The sequence below is a fragment of the Lolium rigidum genome, chromosome 6, assembly GCF_022539505.1.
Source record: "Lolium rigidum isolate FL_2022 chromosome 6, APGP_CSIRO_Lrig_0.1, whole genome shotgun sequence".
Lineage (NCBI taxonomy): Eukaryota > Viridiplantae > Streptophyta > Magnoliopsida > Poales > Poaceae > Lolium > Lolium rigidum.
In genome coordinates, this window is record NC_061513.1 from 75,218,214 (window position 1) to 75,240,515 (window position 22,302).

At 44.3% G+C, this 22,302-nt stretch overlaps 1 protein-coding gene across 1 annotated transcript; it reads left to right on the top strand.

Moving 5' to 3' along the window:
* The first annotated feature begins 11,133 nt into the window (after positions 1-11,133).
* LOC124668463 (wall-associated receptor kinase 5-like) lies at positions 11,134-13,743 on the top strand. Its single transcript, XM_047205595.1, has 3 exons — positions 11,134-12,052; positions 12,184-12,327; positions 12,539-13,743. Exons 1-3 carry the CDS (start codon positions 11,143-11,145, stop codon positions 13,741-13,743), a joined length of 2,259 nt encoding a protein of 752 aa, XP_047061551.1. The 5' UTR covers positions 11,134-11,142.
* The last annotated feature ends 8,559 nt before the right edge of the window (positions 13,744-22,302 follow it).

Here is a 22,302-nt window from a genome sequence, read left to right on the forward strand (position 1 = left end):
CCGGAAAATGTTCGACCGCCCATTGTGAAGCTATGTGCATTCCTCAATGCAATCTCTCGGAAGGTAATCAATCCGTAAGTTCTACCACGGTTACGGAACGATGTGATCCAATGTCTTGTCGGTTTCGAGTTGGTGTTCCCGCCATCCTTCTTCAATATTATGACGCACCTCCTGGTTCACCTAGTCGATGAGATTTCCATTCTCGGTCCTGTATTTCTACACAATATGTTCCCCTTCGAGAGGTTCATGGGAATATTAAAGAAATATGTTCGTAACCGTGCTAGGCCGTAAGGAAGCATCGCCAAGGGCTATGGAAATGAGGAGGTAATTGAGTTTTGTGTTGACTTTGTTCCCGACCTTAAGCCGATTGGTCTTCCTCAATCGCGGCACGAGGGGAGACTAAGTGGAAAAGGCACGATCGGAAGGAAATCAATGATATGTATGGACGGCCATTCTCCGACCGAAGCACACCACACGCTTCGACCAATTCCAGCTTGGTGGCTTCGTACTTTGAGAAACACAAGAATATTTTACGCTCGGACAACCCCGGGAAGCCTCGAATCCTGGATTAGGAAGGCCCACATGGAGACTTTCGGCGGTTGGTTGAGAAAACATTTAATGAGTGACAATAAGGTTGTAGATCAGTCTGTACATGTTGGCCAAGACACCATCTTCGACTATAACGACTTTCCAAGGGTACGAGATAAATGGGAATACATTTTACACGATCGCCCAAGATAAAAAGAGCACCAACCAAAACGGTGGTGTCCGCTTTGATGCAAGCAACCGAGAATGGGCAAAAGGTCACATATTATGGTTACATAGAGGAGATATGGGAACTTGACTATGGACCCTCCTTTAGGGTCCCTTTGTTCCGGTGCAAATGGTTCAAGCTAACAGAGGTGGGGTAAAGGTGGACCAAGCAATACGGAATGACAATGGTGGATTTCAACAATCTTGGTTACCTTGACGAACCATTCATCCTAGCGAAAGATGTCGCTCAGGTTTTCTATGTGAAGGACATGAGTAGCAAACCGAGGAAACGGAAAGATAAGAAAACGATCAGTACATCATGCGATGATCCAAAGCGCCACATTGTTCTTTCAGGGAAAAGAAACATCGTGGGAGTGGAGGACAAGACAGACATGTCGGAAGATTATAATATGTTTGCTGAAATTCCGCCCTTCAAAGTGAACACCGACCCAAGCATTAAGTTAAATGATGAGGATGCTCCATGGATACGGCACAATCGTAAGCAAGCGGGGACACAAGGGAAGAAATGATGTGTAATAATTTATTGTACCAAACTTTGTTGAATGAATCATGTGAATTATATTACCCGTGATGTGTTTGGTGTCCATTTTCGAATGATTCAATTGACTCGAGATAGCACCGATGATACATGAAATTTGGAGTGACTAAGTCATACTCCCGCATACATGAAATTTGGAGTGACTAAGTCATACTCCTGCATATAGGAAATTTGGAGTGACTAAGTCATACTCCCGCATACATGAAATTTGGAGTGATTTAGTCATACTCCTGCCTAGGCGTATAATATGCATACTCGTAGTCTTCATAGCCGCCGCCGTTGTACTCGGTAGTCGTCGCCTTCTAAGTTGCCGGCGTCGTCGTCGCTCGCCGTCGTCGGCTGTCGTCGGGCGGCGCTCGTGGCTCGAATCGAGGGTAGCGCAGGCGGGGGATATCGCCGGCCGTGATGTAGTCCATGACGCTCTGCGGGAGTCCGGCCGTACCACCATAGCCGACGGCCGGCCTCGTGGAAGTTTCCAGGAGGCGGACCGGTCCTCCTCATACCCGGCGAGCGCCCTCTCACGCCGATTGATGAAGAAGGCGTCCCAAGTATGCTGGTTATCGGGATGCCGGCCGGGATTCATCCGCCGCTCCGGCGTGAGGTCGAGGTAGTAGTGGTTCGTGATGGCCGCCCGACGCGCAGTACCTCGAGGGACGGGAGGGACCGGCACGCCGCCGGCGCTTAGGCTCCGGCCGGCAGGGACGCGGTAGCCCGGAGGGCAAGGGTAGTTCGAGGCGCAAAGCTCCTCCACCCGCCGGTAGGTTAGAGTGGGTGCGGTGGAAGCCATGAGAGAGTGATGAGAGATTGTAGAGATGTGATGTCGGCAAGCCGGGCTACCTATATGTAGTGACGAATGGCGGGAAAAATGGGAGCGGGAAGACAGGAGGCGGGAAGAAAGAGGCGGGGAGAAAGTGGCGGGAAGAAATTGGCGGGAAAAAATTTGGCGGGAAGAAAGAGGCCGGAAGAAATTGGCGGGAAACAATTGGCGGGAAGAAAGAGGCGGGAAGACGAGGAAGAAATGGCGGGAAGACGAGGAGGGAAGAGTGGGCTCGGCGGAAAGAGGCGGGAAGAGGGGGCCAACGAACTTTTGAATTGAATTAGTTTTATTTTTATGAATTTTTGATAATTTGTATTTTTAAGTTTTTGAATTGAATTAGTTTTATTTTTATGAATTTTTTGATATATTATTTGTATTTTTAAGATTTTGAATTGAATTAGTTTTATTTTTATGAATTTTTTGATATAATATTTGTATTTTTAAGATTTTGAATTGAATCAGTTTTATTTTTATGAATTTTTTGATATATTATATGTATTTTTAACATTTTGAATTGAATTAGTTTTATTTTTATGAATTTTTTGATATATAATTTGTATTTTTAACATATTGAATTGAATTAGTTTTATTTTTCTTAATTTTTTGATATATAATTTGTATTTTTAACATATTGAAATGAATTAGTTTTATTTTTCTGATTTTTTTGATATATAATTTGTATTTTTAAAATTTTGAATTGAATTAGTTTTATTTTTCTGATTTTTTGATATATTATTTGTATTTTTAACATATTGAATTGAATTAGTTTTATTTTTCTTAATTTTTTGATATATAATTTGTATTTTTAACATATTGAAATAAATTAGTTTTATTTTTCTGATTTTTTTGATATATAATTTGTATTTTTAAAATTTTGAATTGAATTAGTTTTATTTTTCTGATTTTTTTGATATATTATTTGTATTTTATGATTTTGAAAAAGAAAAGCAATTTGAAAAAAGACCTTTAGTCGCGGTTGGCCTCGCCAACCGCGACTAAAGGTCTCTCGCGCGCGGAACGGGGAAAACCCGCCGAAATACCTTTAGTCGCGGTTGGCGAGGCCAACCGCGACTAAAGGGTACCCTTTAGTCGCGGGTCGCCTCCCCAACCGCGACTAAAGGGGGGGGACTATAAATGTCAGCGCCGAACCGCCGCCGCGCCATCTTCTTCTCCCGCGCGACAGACGTCTCCTCGCCGAAGGTCTTCCGCGCCATCGTCGCCGCGCCACCGTCAGGCTGCCCGAGAGCGTCGCGCCGTCGTCGCCGCGCCACCGTCGCGGCCCTCTCTCGTCCTCCCCGTAAGAACCGCCGCCCGTGTACGTCGTCGCGCCCGCGGCCGCGCCGCCCGCGCCGCCCTCGCCCGCCCGCCCGCACGGCCGGCGCCCGCACGGCCGGCGCCCGCACGTCGCCCGCCTCGCCCGCCGCCCGCACCGGCGCCCGCACGTCGCCCCGCCTCGCCCGCCGCCCGCACCGCCGCGCGCCGCCTAGCCCGCGCCGCGCGCTTCGTTACAGAGAGGAGAGAGGGAGAGCGCGTGAGGGAGAAGGCCGGCCGGCGGCCGGCCCTTTTTTGTTTTTTTTTTTGTTTTTTTCATATGAACTCACAATTTGTTAATCAACTTAAAATTAAAATTAAAATTAAAATTGTAACTTAAATAAATTGTAACTTAAATAAATTGTAAACGAAAATAACTTAATTACTTAAACTTTTGACTTAATAAAATTAAAACTTAACATATTATTATGACTTAATAAAATTTTGACTTAATATGACTTAAATTTTGACTTAATATGACTTAAAATTTTGACTTAATAAAATTAAAACTTAACATATTATTATGACTTAATAAAATTAACTTAACTAAAATTTTGACTTAATATGACTTAAATTTTACAAGAACTCAAAATAACTTAACATATTATTTGTATTTTTTCTCTTTCGCCGGCCGGGGCGCGTATACGGAGGGGGCCTGCCGGGGGCGCGCGCCACACACGCACACATGCAATAGCTAGGGCGGCGCCCCGGCCCCTCCAATCTCTCCCGGCGCACACACACGCTCTTCCGCGACACCCTCTCCCACCCCTTCCAGCTCGCCGGCCCCCTCCTTTTGGCACCGCCCTTTCGCCACCGCCACCGCCCCCCTTCTGCACTTAATTAATTTTTTTTGACTACATGTTTTCAGGACTGACATATGGCGGACGATAGAGCTGACCCGATTCTGGACAACTATGATCCGGACGCTGAAGACCATATGTTCGGCATCATAAATGGCGATATTCCATTTGTGCCGACCGGAGAAGAAGAAGATGATATCTCTTCTTATCTCGAACCTTGAGGGTGAAGATGAAGGGCGCCGTCGGCAAGATGGTGCGGAAGAAACGTCGATAAACGACGATCTTCGGCTTGGAAGTAGCAACCACCTCCGGCGCCGAGGTATATATATATACATATTGAGCGTCTGGTGATACAAATAACTGATTTGAATAAATGTGTGTGTACTAACGCGCGCGACTCTCTTTCTTATTTTAGCCCTCGGCCGGATCGTCGAAAAATCGAGTACGTCGTCGTCAAAGCGTGGCGCAACCAAGACGATGAAAGCAGGAGAAACATGCACCATCGATGTTGTCGACGAAGCAACCGGCAGGCCGCCGGAGCCCAGCAAGAACGCCACCAAGTTTGTCAGCCCAATGCGGAGCCGTTGTTAGAGACAACGTCTCGATCACCCGCCAGGAGTGGAATGAGCCAAAGAAGGCACGTGTTGGTTTCACTTTTGTCGATAAGAGAACAAAAAAAGATTGCTTCAAAAAGCTTATGGAACATTTCGTTCTACCTCCGGAATACCGCAAATACGATGAGGAGGGTAACAAGATTGCGGAAAACAAGGAGAGGCGCAAGCTAGTCAAACAGTTCGCTCTTTCTAGGATGGCCAACACATTCCGGAAATACAAGCAAAATCTAGCCCATGACTTTGTCAACCAGGGCAAGACTCGGATTTCAAAGGACAATATGAGAAACCGCAACATGATTGGCCAGATTTTGTGAAGCAAAAGAAATCGGAGCGATTCCTTGAACTATCGAAGAAAAATAAGGAAAATGCAGCCAAGAAGGAGTACAATCATAAAATGGGGCCAGGAGGGTATCGCTTTTGGCAGCCTAAGTGGGAGAAGATGGAGAACGAGCTGAAGGCGCGAGGAATCCGTCCGGGTACGGAGGGATGGGACCCAAGGGCCAAAAGCCGGTGGTACGGGCATGGGGGATCGTCGAACCCGGAGACAGGGGAGTGTGTTTACCAGGGCAAAATAATTACACCCACCAAAAAGCTTATTGAGGCAATGAGGGATGCTCAAGCGGGGAAGATCAAGTTCAACGGAGAGAACGACGCCCGACAAAAGCCCTCGGGAATCCCGAACACGGAGGACGTGTACGAGGCATGGGGCCCATTCCGTGGAAAATAGGGTTCCCCGCAACGATGACCCGTACGGTTACGAAGCCGTAAGAGAAAGATGGATCGGGAAAAAGATGTTGTGGCGCAGTTGGTAACGGAAATGGATGTGATGAAGAAAACCGTGAGTGTACTAGTAGCCGAAAGAGAGGCAGCTCGGGCGCAAGCATGCTGAAGATCATCCAATGGATCTCGAAAGCCAGCAGCGGAGAAGAAGCAGCGTGGCTTCCACGGAGGCCTCACCGGCCGGTGCACCGACGATAGAAATTACCGCACCGGAGCCTCCGGTGGTCGAAATTACTCGCACCGGAGCCTCCTCGCTACCCCGTGGACGATATAAAGGAGATGAAAGCATGTCATCTGTATTATCCTATCGGGAACATGTCCATGAAGGTAGCCATCGGCAGTGCTTTACCACCTGGAGCACTCCACCACAACAACCCCATTCAAGATGGCTATGCTCGTGTGACGGTGGAGGAGATAGTCCAAGGGTTTGAGGACCGGGACATTGACATTGCTACACCTGAAGGGGTGAAAAGACTTGGAGATGTCAAGCGCCAGTTCATTCTATGGCAGAAGAAATTTATCAAGTTTCCAAGCGAGGCGCCAACAAGTCCACCCCCGTACGGTGGTGGTGGTGGCGGTGGCGGTGACGGTGGCGGTGGCGGTGACGGTGGCGGTGGCGGTGACGGTGGCGGTGGTGCTTCACCTAATACACCTCATTCACGTCGCCCGACGACGCCGCCCCCAGTCCTTGTCCGGCGGGTGATCGGACACCGGTACCGCCCCCAATCCACCTCCGGCGAAGAAGCGAAGCGGTCCTGGGTTATTAACCCGGACCCTTATGTACCTAAGAAAACAAAGATACCGAGAGCCATCACCGAAGCCTCTCATCCCGAGGCCTTGGGAACTTAGTGTCGAGGAAAATGCGGCGGCCGTGGCTGCTCAGCATGAGAAATGGAAGGAGGAGTGCAAGAAGAAAAGAGAGGGCGAGCCCAAGCCGGTATTTTCCGATGAGCAAAAGAAGTGGGCTAAGTCATTTTTGAACACACCGTCCCAAGCCGCGAAGAATCTGCCTGACGACTATTTACGTGAACTTCGTAGGCAAACACTCGAGTTCAAGAGGAACAAAGAGTTGGCGGAGAAGAAAGCCTTGGAGGCCGAGAACAAATTAGAAAGGGGGAAAGAAGTTGCCCAACTCGGGGAACAAAGTAAACAATCGATCGCCCCGCTCATAGTGCAAGCCGTCGGTCCGGATGCCCCCGATATCATAGCAGCTGCGGCAGCACATGGATTGACTGTAACGAGTGCCGGAGAACAAGCGGCCGAGTTAGGTATCACTCTTCGTGCACTCGTTAGGCCTTGATGAGGCGCCAATGAAGGACGTAGTATTTACATATGTGAAGAATGGCCCTCTCATCGAGCCTGCGCGAGAAGAGGATCTACCTCGACAAATGAAAGGTCTCGCTAAATTGGTACAAGGGTTACATAAAACATGAAAACGCCAAAGACTATATCTATGCGGAAGTTAAATATGTGCATCACTTCAAACGTTACCGGGTACAAATTCCTCCGAGTGAATTGTTCCGACTGTTCAATCTGCGCGAGCTCGACAAATCTATCATCGGCTGCTACGTTCGTAAGTGATTTATTAATTTCTACCCCATCTCGTTCATTGCCTCGCACTATATATATATATATATATATATATATATATATATATATATATATATATATATTGTCCTAACTATCTTGTTGTGTACGCTATATATTATGCAGAATGAAGAAGCGGGAAATGCGAATAAGGAACATCCATGATGTTGGGTTCATTGACCCACACATCGTTAATTCATATGTGTTAGAACACCACCCCGCCGACGTGGAGGAAGACCTCGTGGCGGTTTATTAGAAAACAGCAAGAGAAAAGTGATATTCTATTTCCTTACCATTTTGGGTGAGTGTTTCTGTCTTGAGCACATTCTCTTTTGTTTACTCCATGCATGGTATGTGGCTAATCGATGAGTTATGCATGGCTGTGCATGTATCGTGTCCGCAGGTTCCACCGGATTCTTATGGTAATTAAAGTTCGGACCTCCTCGGTTCTCGTCCACGACTCTGCGAATATGGATCCGGCGCTTTGGGGCGACATGAGAAAAATGATGCAAAAGTAATTATTTTCATTCATTTGCGCTCTATATCGATCGGCCTATTTCGTTCATCATTTCCTAATATCAAGTAACTAATTAATAACTCTCTTGTTTATTTAATTTTCTTTGCCTCGTAGGGTTTGGAGACGGTTCGTAGATACCAAGGTCGGTGAATTCAAAAAGAGCTACATTTTAAAATGGCAGTGCCGACGATCGGGGATACTCGACCACCGGGGACCAATCTATGTGGATACTATGTTTGTGAGAGGATCCGGAGATACCGCAATGAGCGGGACCGGACGTGTGAGAACAACATCCCGAGGAATAACCTCCGGAAGACGCTTAGTCCGAAGCTCGCTTCCGACCACTTCAAGAGGAACTAGCTGAATGGTTGGCGAGGGAAGTCATCGATCCTAGAGGAGAACACTATTACGATGACGTAGATCTTTATACGCACCGGAATTTGTAACTAACTTGTTCAAAATTGTATATGGTCATCCGATATTGAATATATATTGTATATGGTCATCCGATATTGAATATATATTGTATATTCCTCTTGAATTCTTTTTGGTTCTAATTTCAAATTTGTTTGAAATTGTACATTCATATGTATGTATGTATACAAGTACCGTAGAATATGTGAAACTCCTTCAAAATTAAAACCCAAAAGAAATAAAATAATACAAATTAAAAAGAAACCAGATTTAGGGGGAGGGGGGCTAAACCCTAAACCTCTGCGGAGGCCTTTAGTCGCGGTTGGCCGGAAGAACCGCGACTAAAGGTCCTCCGCCCGGCGTTCGCTCTGCGGCCCACGTGGATGGGCCTTTAGTCGCGGTTCGTAGGAACCGCGACTAAAGGGGGGCCTTTAGTCGCGCTACTTTGGTCGCGGTTGGGCCACCGCGACTAATGGCAGTTGCCAACCGCGACCAAAGCCCCTTTTTCCACCAGTGGGAGTAACAGGTTCAGAGTTGAGAATTGAGAGCCGTACTCCTTGCACCAAATACTCATGTCGTTTAGTTGACTGCGGAGCCTGTGGAAGGTGAAAAATCATTGAATATCCGGAATCTAGATATACCCAGTTGCTAATCCGTCCTCGTTGCACCAAATACTCGTGTTGTTTAGTTGGCTGTGGAGCCTGTGGATGGTGAAAAATCATTGAATATCCGGAATTTAGATACCGAGTTGCTAATCCAATGGATATATCCATATAGGACACTTAACGCACCGTCAGCATGCACGGCACTTGCACTCAACGCCAATATTCTTAGCTGTAAGTCTGCAGTTCCTGTTGTGGAATATGTTTCGGAGGTGCTGTCCTCGTGTGAAATCGCATTATAGAAGAGTTGATCAGAGGGTCTGCTCTAACGAAGTCTTCCATGTGCTCATGTTAATGTACTTTGTTTTGACTAGTTCCTGACGGACCGTTGGCCAGAAGACCTCTGCCTGTATACATAACAAACGCCCTGTGTTGGCTGTTCTTCAGAAAACAACTACTCCCTAGAGGTTCGGTGCTTTGGTTTCTTAGGAAAGAGAGATCCTGGAGCAAAAGAAAATCCCCCGAGGCACTTCTTCAATTCTGCCGCAACTCAACATCCCCCCTCGTTATTTCAGCCTTTCAGGTGAATTTGTCTTTTATCACCTTTCAGTTCGTTTTTCTGGTAGGTTCGATGATAGACTCTGAATTTCTGAGCTCATGCGATATCCAAATATAGTTTCTGCACGCTTCTGTTGCCGAAGGCAGAGAGTTATGTTGTCAAGCTCAAATCCTGCTTTTGCTAAGCAGGCTGTAGCAAGTAGATGTTCTTATTTTATCTCACCTCCAACTAGCTAGCTTGGAAGTAGAGTTTAAATAAAATTTTGAAGTAGTAGAACCTTATAAGAAAACTACCTCTAGGGTGCGTTGGAACAGAGTAATGAGTTTGTTGGGGATATTATGAAATTCTAATGGAACGGCTCAACCTTAGGAATTTGGAGGATCATGACATGCGTTTGGACCTCATAGATAATTTCAGCAATGTATGTCATGGATCTTCTATCTCTCGAGTTTCATATAAGGCGTACTTTCCCTTATTTTTCTGTTTCTATTTTTTCTTTGAAGGCTTGTCTTCGGTACACCACCTCCCCAAACTCATTGAGGTAAAGTGGTAATTACCCATAATTAATTGATTAAGTTAAATTGGCCAGCCTAATATTATATCCAACCAGGTGCACGATCGATCCACTCCAAATCGACAGCCGGTGATGTCGATTTTCAGGTTGACAAGTGGCCAAACATGTTCCCCCACATGTCCGTCCACAAGTCCTGGCAGTTCACGTTGGGGCCGGACATGTCCGGAAACAAGTCTGGCCAGCCCCTGTATTTTTTTGCACGATCAATGGCTCTTGGCCGGATAATTTTTCGGAAATTGTTTGCAATTGACCTGGACATGTTCGTGGACAAGTGTCGGATTATTCGGCGGCGAAACATCAAGTCTATACAAGTCGATGTGGAAGATGTGGACGCCCCCAAAGATTAAGTTGTTTACCTAGCTTGCTTTCCAAAATAGAATTTGGACATCCGACCGCTTGGCAAACGGGGTTGGCCAAACTGTGGGGTTTGTCCTTTATGCAAACAATGCACGGAGTCGGTCGATCACCTTCTAGTCCATTGCCGCTTCACCTTGCGTCTTTGGGACATGGCCAAAGATGGGTTCGACATTCCGGCCACTCATGCCAACAGTTGGGCGGGTTTCTCCTTCCCGGAATGGTGGACCATGATATCTACGGGGCATGACCGCAAGGGTATGGCGTCTCTTGCCATGCTCATTATTTGGGAGGTTTGGAATGAGAGAAACGATAGAGTTTTCAAGAACAAGCACGCCCCTTCGCAAGTCGTCTTCGAGAGGATTAAAAAAAGAAGCTACGCTTTGGGTTTTAGCGGGTGCTAAAAATTTGAGTAATTTGATGCCGCGAGAGTAACTTGTATTATATCTAAAACTTTTACTTTCTTGTAAACTCCTTGCTTAATCAATGAATGGGCAAAACTTTTGCCCTCGTTTAAAAAAAAAAGAAACATCAAGCCTATGTCAGGAGTGCCGGCGCTAACCACGGTCGTAAGGCTTTTGCACGTACACATGATCTAATTGTCTGGATCCGTACATGCGCAATTGGCTGGTTTCCTTTAATTATAAAGGGATGGGGAACGATCTCACCCGTTGTTGTGTTTGAGTTTGGGGAGGGAACGTATCAGAGCATAGTCACGTGTTCCAAAGAAACTAAGGTAAAATTTTCTTTATGAGTTTGGTGAGGGGGTATACCAAAGCATAGGCACGTGGCCTCCTTTTCTAAGGCACCCATCAGGTTTTGTGAAACGAGTGCCAGTTTGCCTTTTTTTTCGCCAGTTTAGCTGACAGTGTCATGTTTACTTGCTCTCCAGCCGAAGGATATGGCAATGTTCTTGCAGCTTGGCCTCGGTCTCATATTGCTTGCAGCGCAATATGGCCCTGGAGCTGCGGTTCCTAGCTCAGAGTGCCGAAGAAAATGTGGCAATGTTGATATACCGTATCCATTCGGTATTGATCTGAAGATTCCGAACTGCTCCCTCGCGGAAGGCTTCGACCTCAGTTGTGATGAGGTCCAAGGGGGCGTCTCCAGGCCATTCAGGGGTGCCTTTGAGGTGCTCAATATCTCCTTGACTAATAGCACTGTCCGGGTGCTGAATTACATCGTGGGGTACTGCTACAACACCTCTACCAAGAGCATGGAGCAGCTTGGCCGTTATGGAGGGGTCAACAAAGGAAGCCCTTCTTCTCCGTACCGTGTCTCAAACATCCGAAACAGGTTTACAGTCATCGGATGTTGCGCCCTCGCCTTGATGTCTGACTACGATATCACAGGCTACCGAGGCTATGGCGTCGCAACATGCCGCAACCTGTCAGACTTAGTGGACGGGGTCTGCTCCGGTATTGGTTGCTCCCAGACTACCATACCCAAGAGGATTTACTTCTACGAAACACAGTTCCAAGACTCGGTCAACGCGAGTCAGAGTCAAACCTGGAAGTTCAGCCCGTGCAGCTATGCGGTAGTGATGGAGGCAGCACAATTCAGATTCAGCGCTGAGTACATAAGCACCAAGAAGTTTAATGACTCGTATGGTGGTGGGCGGGCGCCTATGATATTTGATTGGGCTATAAGAGATGCCAACTCGTGTGATGTCGCAAAACAGAATAAGACAGGTACTTACGCTTGCCTCAGCAGCAACAGCATGTGTGTGGATTCTATCAATGATCTAGGGTACATGTGCAATTGCACCCATGGGTATGAAGGCAACCCTTATCTTCCAGGCGGATGCAAAGGTACTATTTAGCTTAATAAGAATGTCAGCATGTATGTACGTATATTAATGACAACCATATTTCCCTCTGGATCGGACGAGGGGCCCTTTTATTTGAGATGATAACCTTTGGTTTTGCTAATTTTGCTGCAGATGTTAATGAATGCTATAAAAACCCATGCCCTTCAGATGGCTTTTGCCGCAATACTGTTGGAGGACGCAAGTGTTCTTGCCGAGTAGGGAAAAAGTATAGTGAGAAAAGCAATACATGCAACCCTGACACCAGCTTAATAATAGGTAACGTCCAAAAAAATCGACAACCTAGCTAGACTGTTACTTTATCTCATCTTGTGCAATGTAAAGAATATAAATTTATAACCAATATTGCATCTAACATTGGCCAAAGAGCACCAATCAATCAATCATGCTTGCTTTAATCTCTCTGTCTCTCTCTCTCTTTCACTCCACAACCTGAAAAATGATTGTCTCGCGTGATGTGTTTATGCAGGAGTTACAATAGGATCATTTGGTCTAATGATTATCATCATTATCATTGTCTTCTGGGTACAGATGGTAATTCAGAAGAGAAAATTGAACAAAGTTAAGCAGGAGCATTTTCTTGAGCATGGAGGCTTGCTTTTATTTGATAGGATGAAATCAGAGAAAGGTCTTGCGTTCACCGTCTTTTCAGAAGCTGAACTCATACAAATCACTGACAACTATGATAATAGCAGAATACTTGGAAAAGGAGGCCATGGAATGGTCTATAAAGGAGTAGTAAAGAACAACATCCCAGCTGCAATTAAAAGATGTTTCTTGGTTGATGAAAGGCAGAAGAAAGAATTTGGCAAGGAGATGCTCATTTTGTCCCAAATCAATCACAAGAACATTGTTAAACTGTTGGGTTGTTGCCTTGAGGTGGAAGTTCCAATTCTGGTATATGAGTTTGTCCCGAATGGTACTTTGTTCGAGCTTATCCACGGCAAGAACCGAGCACTGCAAATCTCCTTTAGCACTCTCTTGAGGATTGCCCATGAAGCAGCCGAAGGACTCCACTTCCTCCATTCATACGCATCTCCCCCAATAATTCATGGTGATGTGAAAAGTTCGAACATTCTTCTTGATGAAAACTACATGGCAAAAGTGTCAGACTTTGGAGCATCCATACTAGCCCCATCCGACAAAGAGCAGTTTGTCACAATGGTTCAAGGTACTTGTGGTTACCTTGATCCTGAGTACATGCAAACATGTCAGTTAACAGACAAAAGCGACGTATATAGCTTCGGAGTTATCCTCTTAGAGATTCTCACAGGCCAGTTGCCACTGAAGCTTGAAGGGTGTGAGAAGCCAAGAAGCTTGTCGTTGCTTTTCCTATCTGCTATGAAGGGGAACAATCTCGATGATGTGTTGGTGAGTCACGTGAAAGGCCAAGAGAGCATGGAGCTATTGAGTGGACTTGCAGACCTAGCTAAGAGATGCCTAGATATGTGCGGAGACAACCGGCCCTCGATGAAAGATGTCGCCGATGAGCTCAACAGGTTGAGGAAGCTTTCGGTTCATCCTTGGATACGTGTAGGTGTAGAGACAGAGGCAGAAAGCCTTCTTGTTGGAGAATCTACACCTCTATATGAATTTGAACAAAGTACTGGGTATACTGCAGATGAAAGTGAGGACCGGCCCATAAACCCTAGAAGTGTTAATTATGCAAGATAACTAAACCATGCATAATATAAACATTAAAGCCAATACTTGTCGACAAAGTTCTTCCCATACAAACCTTGTTTAAACTTTATAGGTTACTGCTACTTCTGCTCTGTTCGATTCCATGCATTTTTTATATGGAAATGCGTGTCTCTCTTGCACCTTGTTAGTTATGAACCATTTTTTTAGTTCATTGGACGACTGATCAGGAAGGAATGTTGCAACTCATTTGATATAGCTTTACCGAGTGTATTATTGGCTTTACCATTATAAAACCTTCAAAACCGAGTCTATTGTTAGCTTTACGCTTGATTTCTCACACACAACCTCATCTTCACTCTCAGGTACTTCTCTTTTTACACATTTTTTTAGTGGATCTACTTCTCTTTTCACTCACGGTTGTCCGGGAATGACTAGCTAGGTCCTTGGATCACTTCACGAACCGGTGCACGTCCTCGCGACGCCAGGGCGAACCCTAGCGCCGCCAGCCACCGTCCCCCCTTCGCATCCCTCCCTCCGCCGCTGCGGTCGGCGCCGGCCACGGTGGCGGCAGGCCCCGTCGCCAAAGGGGGTCGGGGGGTGGTCGTGGCGACGACCTGATGTGGCGGCTGGGGTGGCTGCTGCGGGGAGGCGAGCACGGCGTCCGGGCGGAGATCCCCCGATGTGCGGCGGCGGCTGCTCCTTCCATGGCCTTCCGACGATGGGTGGTGGTGGTGGCTGCGGGTCTGGTTCCCACACAGACCCTTCGTCGGTTCAGCTGACGGCGCGAGGAGGGGCAGCGACTTTGCGAGGTGTGGATGGTGTGGTACCGGCATCCAAGACCGCGTGGATTGGCAGGCCTTCGATCTGGGTCGCGTGGGTCTCGGATGGTGCGTCCACCGATTCCTCCTTCGTTTTCGCTGGCTAGCAGATGGCGGTGAGGGGGCCTGCTCGTTTGTTTCGCAGTTTGAAGGTGGTGGTCCTAGGGTTTCTCTTGCGCGAAGATGGAGACCTTCCTGAGGTCTGCCCTTCTTGTCTGGCCGGAGTGTTGAGTTCTGGAAGGCGCCGTCGGTGAATGTAACAGTGCATCTTTTGTCTGGAGTTTGCTGGATCGGGTGGTATTCGGTCGTGCGCACCCATGTTTTTATTCCAGCCGTTTGGTTCTGGAGGAAGCGGCGCGAAGCTCTGTTCTGTGTTGACATCAAGTGACATTTTGGTCCATGGTGAAGTAAGAAGAAGAGAATATCATGAATGCCGGATCAGAGGTCTAGCTAATGGAGATTTAAGTCTCCGCGCTGTTGAGGGACTTGCTTGGTGTTCCGGGCTTCACAGTAATGGTATGAAAGTGGGGGCGGCAACACATGTGAAGTTCAGAGTCCTACCTTTCATGGTGAAAATCCAAGGTCTGACTTTAACCGGTTGTGCCTAGCAATGACCTTGTTGGAGGCTTTTGAGAGCGGGGACTATCTTCGGGTGAAAACCTAAGATCTTTGGTCGGGCGACGACGGCGGCCGGTGCACTGTTTTCTTCTTGGAGGCGTCGCTTTGGAGAGTCCACTGGTAGAAAAAAGTGCTTTAGTCCCGGTTCGCAAGGGCCATTAATCCCGGTTGCGCAACCGGGATAATTATGCGCGACTAAAGCCCCCCCCCCTTTAGTCCCGGTTGCTTACGAACCGGGACTAAAGGCCCCGCCACGTGGGCGGCTGGCATGCGCCGGGGCGAAGAACCTTTAGTCCCGGTTTGTAACACGAACCGGGACTAAAGGCTATTTCGAGTTAATTTTTTAATTCATTTGGGTTTCTAATTATTTTTCACTCCCTCTTTTTTTCTATTTTTTTCAGAATTTCTACTATTTCAGTTATTTGCATAGTTTAGTCTCTATCTCTAACTACACTTATCTCTAGTCAAATTACATACTCGTGGTCAAACTTCCCGCTCGGTCACCCATCCTCCCACTACTCTAGCACTAGCACGCTTAACTTCTGAGTTCCATCCCGTTCCGCATCCAAGTGCTTCGCGCGCATGTATGTGATAGTAGTATCATATCAATCCTATTAACATGTTGATCGATGCATTTCTTTATTGTTTGGATTTCAAATAATTCTTTTAATAAACAAAGTAATGATGTAATAATAATCTTGAATAAATAAATAAACATTAACTTTTTAATTTGTATTATTTTTAATTTTATTAATTAATTAAATATATTTTTTGCCAAACCTAAAACCTAAAAATTTGAAAATCAAAAAATTGGGTAAAAATGATAGTAATCTTTATGCAGGATGCAATTATTAATTTTAGGTTTTAAAAAAATAAAAAATATATAAAATCCATAATTTATAGCAAAAACTAAAATCCTCCTGCTTTCATATTTTCATTTGGAATTTTGAGAATCTAAAAATGAATTCGGATGTAACTTTTTCCCATGATCATTTCGATATATTATACGTTTTTTTTTGACGTGGTATGCAAAAGTTGTTGCGGTTTTACCATTTTTCAAAACTTTTTTGCAAAAAAAATGAAAATTCAAATTTGTTAATTTTCCCTAATACTAAGTTGCATAACATACAAGAATGTGAAAACATTTTATTTTTTTGAATTTTCTATCATTTTATTTTCTATTTTACGAGTGCTAGAAAAGGCGATCCCTTTAATGTACGAAAATAAAAAGGGTACCCTTTAGTCCCGGTTGGGGATACCAACCGGGACTAAAGGGTACCCTTTAGTCCCGGTTTAAAGGTTCTTGCCCTGGCCGTAGCCCACCGTAGCCCTTTAGTCCCGGTTGCCCCGAGCATTAGTCTCGGTTCACCACCAGAACCGGGACTAAAGACCCATTAGTCCCGGGTCAAAGTATTTGGGGACTAATAGGTTGGGATGGAAGGCATTTTTTCTACTAGTGGTCTGTATTTCAGGTGTTGTCTTGGTGGTCGATGTATTGTTATTGCTAGGCCTAGAATGTTGTAGCGGGACTTTTGTTTCTTAGTTTTCTTTTTCCCTTTTTGATTGTGTGCATCCGTACTTGTCATTAGGGTGTTGTGTTGTTGCAGAGGCTGAGTGTAATTTGTATTTTCTGATATTAATATATTCCATTTATCGAAAAAACTCACGGTTGTCCATAAACCTTTTGCTGGGTGGCCTGAGCCATCTAAACCATTTTCCCTCAAGGTTTCTCAACTTAGCATGAAGTTGTGAGTTCTTATCCGTTATCTCTTTCATCTATAACTCGAGGAGCAATAACTGCACGTACTTCCTCTACGCCAAAATATAGTGCATTTTTTAAGTCAAATCGAGTAAAATTTGAACAAGTTCATATAAGAAAATATCAACATCTAAAATATTAAATCAATACCACTAGAAACATCACAAAGTATATTTTAATATGGAATACATTCAGTATTATAGATATAGATATTTTTCTCAACAAACATGGTCGAAGTTAGTGTAATTTAACTTTCACGAAAACCCAGGTGCACTATATTTCGAAAAAAGAGTGCACAGATTAATATAATAAAAGAACTCCTTTCAGACATGATTTTTCAGCTCCCGAGCTCAATGGCGGGCCCACAAATGGACAAAGGAGGGAGCTGACTTACACATGTCCAAAACAATTCTTGTTATAACAATAAAATTGTATGATAAATCCCTAGAAAAAATGTACGAATGCTTAATAAGTTGCACAAACGATAATTAGCCAATGAACATGTAAAAACAATAAATTTGTGTAGATCAATACCAATTAGTAAAGGTCTGATCCATATCCATCACGGTATCTTTGGCACCATGATCACTCAAGAGTGAGATTTCAAAAGCATGTACAACTCTGCATGTACAGTAGTATGTATACATTGTAAATAGGTATTACAAATGGAATTAAGAGTACGTAAAGTCAAAAATAGAAAACATACCACTAATTTCTATCGATGATTTTCGGTAATTGAATTTGCAATTCTTGTAACCTTGAAATGTCATCCATATGAAGCTTAATCTTCGCTCTTTTAGGCTCAGCATTGCTAACTTCACCTTGAGGTACTAAGGCTTTATTACTGCTAGAGCTATTTCCTCTTATAATGAATTTATCCATGTTGATGAAACCTAACCATAAGAATTATGACTTTGTAGAATATTCAGTAAAAGTATAAATGACCTGACTTAACACTGTTTGAGAAAAATCATACTCAATGAGGATATTCATGAGGGGAAGGGTGTGGACAGCGGACATACTTGCAAAACGCAAGCTGCCTCATATTGAGCATTGTGTTTTCTGCAATTTTATCACAGAGAGTTCTCGGCATGTTTTTATCGGTTGTACGGTCGTAAACATTATATGGGGAGCAATCCTAAACTGGGCTGGATTTCATCAGGTAGTGCCTTCCATGGATAAGCCTCTTAGTTCATGGTGGGAATCTATGAGATCGAACGTTCCAAGAGCAAACAAAAGTCGCATGGATTCACTTGTGATGCTCACCACCTGGATGACATGGAGGGAAAGAAATGGCAGAGTCTTCGAGAATTTATCTACACCGATCCAAACCTTTGTTGCCCACATCAAGAAGGAAGTGAAACTTTGGTCGGTCGCAAGTGCTGGCCGTTTTACACCTCTGTTGGCGTAGGCCTCTTTTATTTTTTTTTGTTTGGTTTTCTCCTACCCGCTGGCCGCCTTCTTGGTTCTGTAGGTCGTTTCCTCAGTTTTTTTTATTTCTCTCTTTTTCTTTTGGGCTTGATGCTTCCCTGTAACCTTGTATTTCTTGGCTTCTTTCTTCTTATATATTTAACATGTAGTTCTCATGTATGCTTCCCGAAAAAAAATCAGGCTAGCGGATCATATACAATACATTACCAAGGATTGTGTTGAATTTTTTATTGTCGTGAAGTGGTCGTCGGCCTAGGCGTCACAAAGACAGTAACGGTCAGGTTTAGGGTGGACCGGAGGAGCTATGCGGGGGAATCACGGCCGCTGGCCTATGGTGACCTAGCGTGGCTGCCGGTACGATGCCGAGAGCCATGAGAGGTGAGATCAGGAGACACGAATCACCGGCCAAGCCTCGCCTAGCACGAGGGCTTTGGAGGAGATTGATTAGCGTGGCTTCTTCTCTCTTTTTCAGTTTTCCTGTTTCTTGATCGACACATTTCCCACGATCTCTCCCTCGTTTGTCTTCCATCGCTTGATGTTGGCCTGCTGGGCCATATCCGTGGGGGATGGGATGGGCTAGGCTGAGAAATATAGCTAATTAGTACCCGTGCTAGATGGGATGAATATGAACATGTATTCTAATAGCATGCTAAAAAACTCCTAGAAAAAATGCATGTACTGGTCTGCAAAAAAGATAAATCTAATTGTTGCAAACAACAAATCTAAATGCTACAGACATCAACAAGTTTTATTATTTTTGCATAAACCACAAAATTTATCATTTCTCACCGTAGTGTTGCTTCCTGTTAGAAAACATTCTCATGTTTGTTGTAAACAACAATCAGATTTTTTGATTTTTTCCCAATTTTCTATATTTTCTTTTATCGAAGTAGGATCATATGAGCTCGGGTTCACAACTGCATTTTCGAATCCTTTCTACTTTATTTTGTCAATTTCATTTCCACATTTGAGTATTCTTCACGTCCACAACTAGTTCGCTCCCCGCTTCTCACAACCTTGGGAACTTCAACCAACAAGGGTTGCGGCACTCACTTCAAAAAAAACAAGGGTTGCGGGACTATCGACACGAGATGCTCCACCAAATCTTTATCTGATACTCAGTCGACTCCCGTCATTGATCATGCAGGTAATTGGTTATTTATCCAAAAGTTCACCAGCCTTGGATCATCTACCCAAAGTTCATTGTACCTTGGTTAAATACCCAACAAGGACGTAAAAATAAAAAGATAATTACATCAGGACCCTAATTAGAGTTAGTCACAGACCGGTTGGTGGACCAGCTTTGATCTGATCAGATTGAAACCCTCCTCGACCATATCGAGTTCAACATATGTGCGCCTCCAGTCAGCGCCGTTCCCGGCGGCTGATCAATCGCCTCCGCATCCACAATTGAGAGACACCTTTCAACCATCCCGACGCTGTCCAACTTTTATCAACATCATCTGCTTGTGATAGTCGTCGTCTGCATGTGCCGTGCCCATACGTCTGGCCGCCGTGCGCATGTATGTCCCGGATTCCATTCTTCTGCTATTTCTAATGTTGTTGTACGGCCAGACAAGCGGCCAGACAAGCGCCTCCGAAAATTCGTTGGTCAGTACAGGGTGAGTCGGCACTTGATTAGTATACTTCAATCGGAGGTAGTTGATGAACTGATTCATATTATTTGCAGCCTCATGGAAGCCATATACATGCTTGTGATCAGTTTCGGCAGAACCGTGGAAAGCTGCATGCGTTCATATAAATGACAGCCCACACGTGCATGCATATTTCCACATACATAAAGATCTAATTTTGGGCTGCGTTCTTTTATTAAAACATGTACAGATCAGGTCAGATATTCCCCAGGCTTCAGTACAGACAGTGATTGAAACAGACTTGCCCCAAAGTAGTCATTTTCATGGCCAATTAAATGGTAATTTGTAAGTTTACACAAGACCCCTTTTGGGTAAATCATAAACACAACTAAGCCTTTTGTTGGGTATTTAACCAAGGTGCAATCAACTTTGGGTAGATGATCCAAGGCTGATGAACTTTTGGGTAAATAACCAATTCTCCCATAACACCCTAGGGAGAAGGTGCACGGATGTGCAAGAGATGTGTACTGTCGTTCGCCCAAAACAGATTCGAGCTCCTCATTCTGACCACCCCCGATTCTATTATCTCCGCGCGCACAAGAACCTGGGAGTTGGTCTTCAGCGTGAGGCATTCCCGCTGTCGGGCCCTGCCTTGCCTTGCATCTCCGTGTCCTTCTCCCCTGCCTTCCCCAAAATCCACCCATCGACGATCTCGATGTGTCAAACCCCGATCAAATCAACGCGCGCACACCAAAGTGAGTGACCAGCTATTCAGGATAATTAACAAAACCAAATCTGGAGGTGTGCGAGCCTACGGGAGTTGGACACGGATCGATGGACACCATCTGACTATCTCTGAGTTTGACCTCAGGAGGTGCCTCGGCGTGGCTCAGCTTGGACTGCTCCATATGCAGAGTGGCCAAATGGAAGGTGATCGATTGACGTCGCCCCTTCCAACGAGCGACGAGCTAGCTAGTTAGTAGTGCTCCGTGGTAAGATCCTACCTATTTCAATAGCTGACAGCCTATACACTTGTGGAAATTCGAGGTGAACCACGTACGGAGGTTTCAGATCAATCGCTCAATGTGCTTCAGAACACAATAGTCCGTGACAATTGTGCAAACTGTTTTATTTCTCTCGTTCATTAATTCAATCTCACAAGATCTTTTGAGAGATGAGAGGTGACGGGAAATCCTATACACCGACCAGGTCGGTGCCTCCATACACCCTGGTGCGTGTATTGGGCCCGACCCATTTTCACCTTTTTTCTCTTTTTCGCTTTCTGTTTTTGTTTCTGTTTTTTCTTTTTTCTTTTTTCTGTTTTCTTTTTTGTTTCCTTTTCTTTTCTGTTTATTTTTATTTTTGTTCAAAATTGAAAAAGTTCAAATTTGAAAATAGTTTAAATTCGAAAAAATTCAAATTTCAAAAGTGTTCAAAAAAAATGTTCAAAGCTAAAAATTGTTTGTATCCGAAAAATGTTCATAATAGAAAAATGTTCAAATTTAAAATATGTTCATTTTTTAAAAATGTTCAAATTTTGGGAAAAAATAAATTTTTGAAAAATTGTTCATTCTAAAAATGTTCAAATTTTGAAAAATGTTCAATCTAAAAAAAATATTCAAATTTTGGAAAAAGATATTCTAAAAAAATATTTTTTGAAAAAAATATTTTTAAGAAAGATAAAAAATTAAACTTCCAGATTTAAAACGGATTAAAAAAATCTTTAAAACATAAAAATATGTAAACATAAAAGAAAAAGAAATAGAATAAGAAAAATAAAAATAAAAATAAAAACGACCTTACCTGATGGGCCGCGGCCCACTACATAACCGCCGGGTCGGGGGTGTGCGGCACCGCGTCCGCACCGACCCGGTCGGTGTATAGGAGGCCCCGGTGACGGTGGTCCTATTTTGTTTTTGTTTTGAGATTGTTTTCATAGCGAGTTCGGCCCGTTTGCGGTTTCAGAAACGCCGGATCTCAACCGAACGTAGCCCAACAACCGAACCAGCAAATGTGATGGACCGGTCCACTCCAAGCCCACCTATTTTTCATGTATTCTCTTTGATTCTGGAAATGATTTTTTAACAACAATATTCAGTATAATGATTATGTTCTCTCAAAATATTAAGTTTGTCAAGCTACCTACACGTATACATCACAAGAACTTGACGACTATGCTATGCATAAATGATACTACCTCCGTTCAGTAAAATAAGGCATATAATTTTTTCCAAAAGTCAAAAGATGTAAATGTTTAACAAGTTTTCAGAAAACGTTTTATCAACATCTATCGTGCCAAATCAACGTTACTAGATACATCATGGTATAGCTTTTCATATTATATATCTATATAGTGTATATTTCTCAA

Excerpts from the sequence above, each read along its gene's own strand:
- LOC124668463 (XM_047205595.1), top strand. The coding sequence starts at position 11,143 with ATGGCAATGTTCTTGCAGCTTGGCCTCGGTCTCATATTGCTTGCAGCG. Across the intron at positions 12,053-12,183 it reads TCTTCCAGGCGGATGCAAAG|ATGTTAATGAATGCTATAAA; the intron begins GTACTATTTAGC and ends ATTTTGCTGCAG. Across the intron at positions 12,328-12,538 it reads TGACACCAGCTTAATAATAG|GAGTTACAATAGGATCATTT; the intron begins GTAACGTCCAAA and ends GTGTTTATGCAG.